Source organism: Trypanosoma theileri (assembly GCF_002087225.1).
Source record: "Trypanosoma theileri isolate Edinburgh chromosome Unknown TM35_Tth_92_V1, whole genome shotgun sequence".
Classification (NCBI taxonomy): domain Eukaryota; phylum Euglenozoa; class Kinetoplastea; order Trypanosomatida; family Trypanosomatidae; genus Trypanosoma; species Trypanosoma theileri.
The window spans coordinates 14,111-17,879 of NW_021639934.1; the positions used below are offsets into that span (position 1 = coordinate 14,111).

The 3,769-nt window shown below is 41.7% G+C and overlaps 2 protein-coding genes across 2 annotated transcripts; both read right to left on the reverse strand.

The window, feature by feature from the left end:
- Window positions 1-30: 30 nt before the first annotated feature.
- On the reverse strand, window positions 31-1,188 carry TM35_000921040 (uncharacterized protein; the record flags this gene model as incomplete). Its single annotated transcript, XM_029031498.1, has 1 exon — window positions 31-1,188. One exon carries the CDS (start codon window positions 1,186-1,188, stop codon window positions 31-33), a length of 1,158 nt encoding a protein of 385 aa, XP_028877204.1.
- A 1,803-nt stretch (window positions 1,189-2,991) lies between these two features.
- TM35_000921050 (uncharacterized protein) lies at window positions 2,992-3,768 on the reverse strand (the record flags this gene model as incomplete). Its single annotated transcript, XM_029031499.1, has 1 exon — window positions 2,992-3,768. A coding segment is annotated over one exon (777 nt), but the record flags the coding sequence as incomplete, so codon positions are not given.
- Window position 3,769: the final 1 nt, after the last annotated feature.

Below are 3,769 nucleotides of genomic sequence, written 5' to 3' on the forward strand. Positions count from 1 at the left end.
ACATGAGTCACACCATCACCACCATTACAATCAGCACACAAGAATACAGGCCAGTGTAACCACAATCAGTAGTGGCACACGCACCCACACAGAACTGCTGATACTACTGCTGCTGTCTGCATCACCCTTCTTGTTGTTTGTGAGTTCAGGAGGAAGTGTTGTTGTTGTGATGGTGGTGGTGTTTGATTCGCTCTCTGCACTCGAAGTTTCTTGGTTATTTGTTCGTTCACTTTCTGCAGGTGTACGTTCCTTCTCATTCGTTGTGGCATCAGAACCACCTTCAACCCCTTCAGATGTAGTGCCACTCCCAGCTGTGTTAGTTTCAGAACCATTGGTACTTTCTTTGTCTGAAGTGTTTGAAGAAGATTGTGTTGCTTCACTTTCCGATTTAGTTGACCGTTCACCTCTTTCACTGTTGCCGCTGCTTTCAGGTTGAGCTGCAGTTGTGGACGCACCAACACTCTCACCAGCAGCAGGTTTGACAACAGTAAGAGTAAGGGTGGAAGGATCAGTATCAGTAGGCGAATGACCAGGACCAGATTCACTTGTTTTACCGGAAGAATCAGCAATGACGGACCCACGTTCAGCAGAAACACCTTGTCCACCACGGTGATCTTTTCCTTTTTGTGTGAGATCCGATTGGTTTGCTGGACACGTTTTACCAGAATCGTCACCGCAGTTGCCTTTGGTTGTGCGTTCAGTGGTAGCACAATCTTCCTTCTTAGGAAGTTTATCACATTCACCATGAGAACCTTCAGTATCAACACCGCTACTACTACACCGAGTGCCTGTAGTACCTGAAGAACAAGCTTCACCAGCACCAACACTGGATTCTTGTCGTTGTTCTGCAGGAGAATGATGTGGAGGAACTTCTGCTAATTGTTTACAAGTACCTGGAGGTTCAGAGGAACATTCAGAAGTAGCAACTTCAAGTGGAGATTCAGGATCAGGTTGACAATCCTTCGTGTTACTGGTACATGTTTTGAGATCTCCAATGGAATGATCCCTATTCGAAGAAAGATCCGTAGTAAGGCGTTGATCAAGAGAATCATCAGATTGAGAGGGTGAGAGTGCTTCAGCTTCTTCTGGTGGCTCTGGGTGAGATGAACCATAAACACCAGTCGCCCCACACACACAGATAATGTTCAGAAGGAAAACAAGAAAATAAAACACACGTCGCAGCACCATCAGAGTAAGAGATACTTTAGCTGATTGATGTCACCTGACTAGAGAAACCAAAAGTCAAGCAGAAAGAAGAAAAAAATACAGTCCATTAAATAGATTTACAAACAAAAAGAAAAGAACACAACAACAAGAACACTTACACAAATATAAAAATACCAAGTTAAAGAATAAGAACATCGGTAAAGGAGCACCTTAGATAACAACCAAACAAAACGAAAAGAAATTAAGAACAGCACCAACGTTTCCGCAAGCAAAACACACAACATAAAACTCTGGGCACGATGCAGTAAATATGCATTTATCAAGAACAATTGGTATCTCGCCATACTCTCTCACACTCCAGAAAGCAGACCACCATAACAGTGCAGATCAAAGCCCATAACGACCCAGCAAAACCATCAAGCAAACAAAAAACAGATATTAACCAATATCCCAATTTACCCAATATACACAAAAATATATGTGTAAGTCTATATATGCGTATATACGCAATTATAAATATAAATTCATCTGTTATTATTATTTCTTTTTTTCACTGCAAAAAGCAGTTCATCGTCATCATTATTACAGTGCAAGCCCAGGCACACACAGAGAGATTCTCCAAGAACACACACACACAATGGAGTAGTGGCAAAAATAATAATTATAGAATAAACATAGAGAGCAAAAACACACACAAAACACATTAACATTAAGAAAACAAAAAAGAAAAGAAATTACCAACAGGTAGAAGATTAGTTAGACTGTAGGGATGCGTGCAAAAAGAAAAAGAGAAAACAAAGGATGACCTGAGTCACATCACCACACCACCACAATCAACACAATCAGCACACAAGAATACAGGCCAGTGTAACCACAATCAGTAGTGGCACACTCATCCACACAGAACTCATACTGCTGCTGCTGTCGGCATCACCCTTCACATTTGGTTCAGCATTAGCTGCAGTGCGGGATTTCACAGGACTCCTTCAAGTTGAAGTGTACTTCCCTCTTCATCCTCATCATCGTAATCACCATCAAGATCCTCAAGATCATCATCTTCCTCATCGCTCCCGTTCCCAACATCTTCAAGACGTCTCACACCCACAGCAACAGCATGACTAAACAACAGAAGGAACACCAACAGTAGAAGTTTTAAAAAAGGGCATCAGAAGCTTTAGGACTATCAGCCCATACTAACCCAGAAGCACAACACAGTGCAAGAGTTAGTAAACACAGCAGATAACACCTCACCATTACAGTCTTTGTCATTGTTGTTGTTTACTACAATAGACTGATACAAAAGAAGGCAGAGAAAGAGAAAAGAAGGAAAAAATAAGATATAAACACACAAACATACACCAATACAAGAAATACTCACAGTGGGATAGAGAGAGAAGTAGCAACTGCACAGTAGAGCAAGAAAAAAGAATATCCCGCTTGTATAATAATAATATGTACCCCTTAATAGAAAAATGAAAAGAGAACACCCCACAATACCCAAATAAGAGAGAGAGCTAAACACACACAATACCCCATGGCTCTAGTTTATATCTTAAATTACTGCACACACACACATCTGTGTGCACTAGCACGACATGTATACCATCAGTGAGCAGAACAGCCCAGTTTTCTGCACACACAAAACGGAAAAGCAAGTAATGGAATTATTAGAAAAATAACACACACAGACAAAAGAAAAAAACTCGAATTGAAAAAGAAAGCTGGTAAACATATTATTAATTAATTTACCCATGGGGGTATACGCAATTATGATTATGTTAGTTTAACCATTATTCTTATTTGTCCTCAAGGGAGTCCCACTGTTCAGTACACGGTAGCGGAGAACAACATAGCCACAATCAGTAACGGTGCTGCAGTGCGCATCCACACAGGATTGATACTGCTGTCAACATTGGGTCTGTTCTTCTGCACTGCGGATGCGATTGTGGTTAACTCTCCGTTGGGTACAGTAGATGGAGTGGTGGTTGGTGTATCAGTGACATTGCTCTCGGGGCTCTGTGGAGTAGTGGTATTTGTTTCTTGTGATTCTGGTACGGCAGTCGCACCAACACTTGCAGGAGAAGATTGCTGGGTAGCATTAGAGTTGCCTGCTGTACTGTTATCTGTTGTGTTACTCGACACTTCTTCGTGACCTTGTTTGGCTGCAGTAGACTCTTCTACTTGTCTTTCTGTTGTCGACATACTTTCTGCATTCCCACCAGGTTGTGCTCCACCAATCTCAGAAATACTGGGATGTGTCACTGCTGTTGCACTCTCTGACGCTTGATGTTTTGAACCGGGGCCTATCGACGTGGTGGGTAATATGTTCGGAAGTGAATGATCTTCTTCCCCACGTAATGCCTCTTGTTCTTCACGCACTTCTAAAGGAGGATTAGGAGGTAGATTCACATTACTTTCAACGACTTGCGCCTCTGTCGAATCAGGAAGAGTATGCTTTTTTTCACCATTCTTATGATTACGCCAATTCGCACATTTCATTCCATTAACAGTTTCTTCACTTTCACCACCACACTTATAATCATAGATTGCTGTTCCAAGAAAATCATTAAAATCATAAGCCATCACCGCCTTTGGCTGTCCA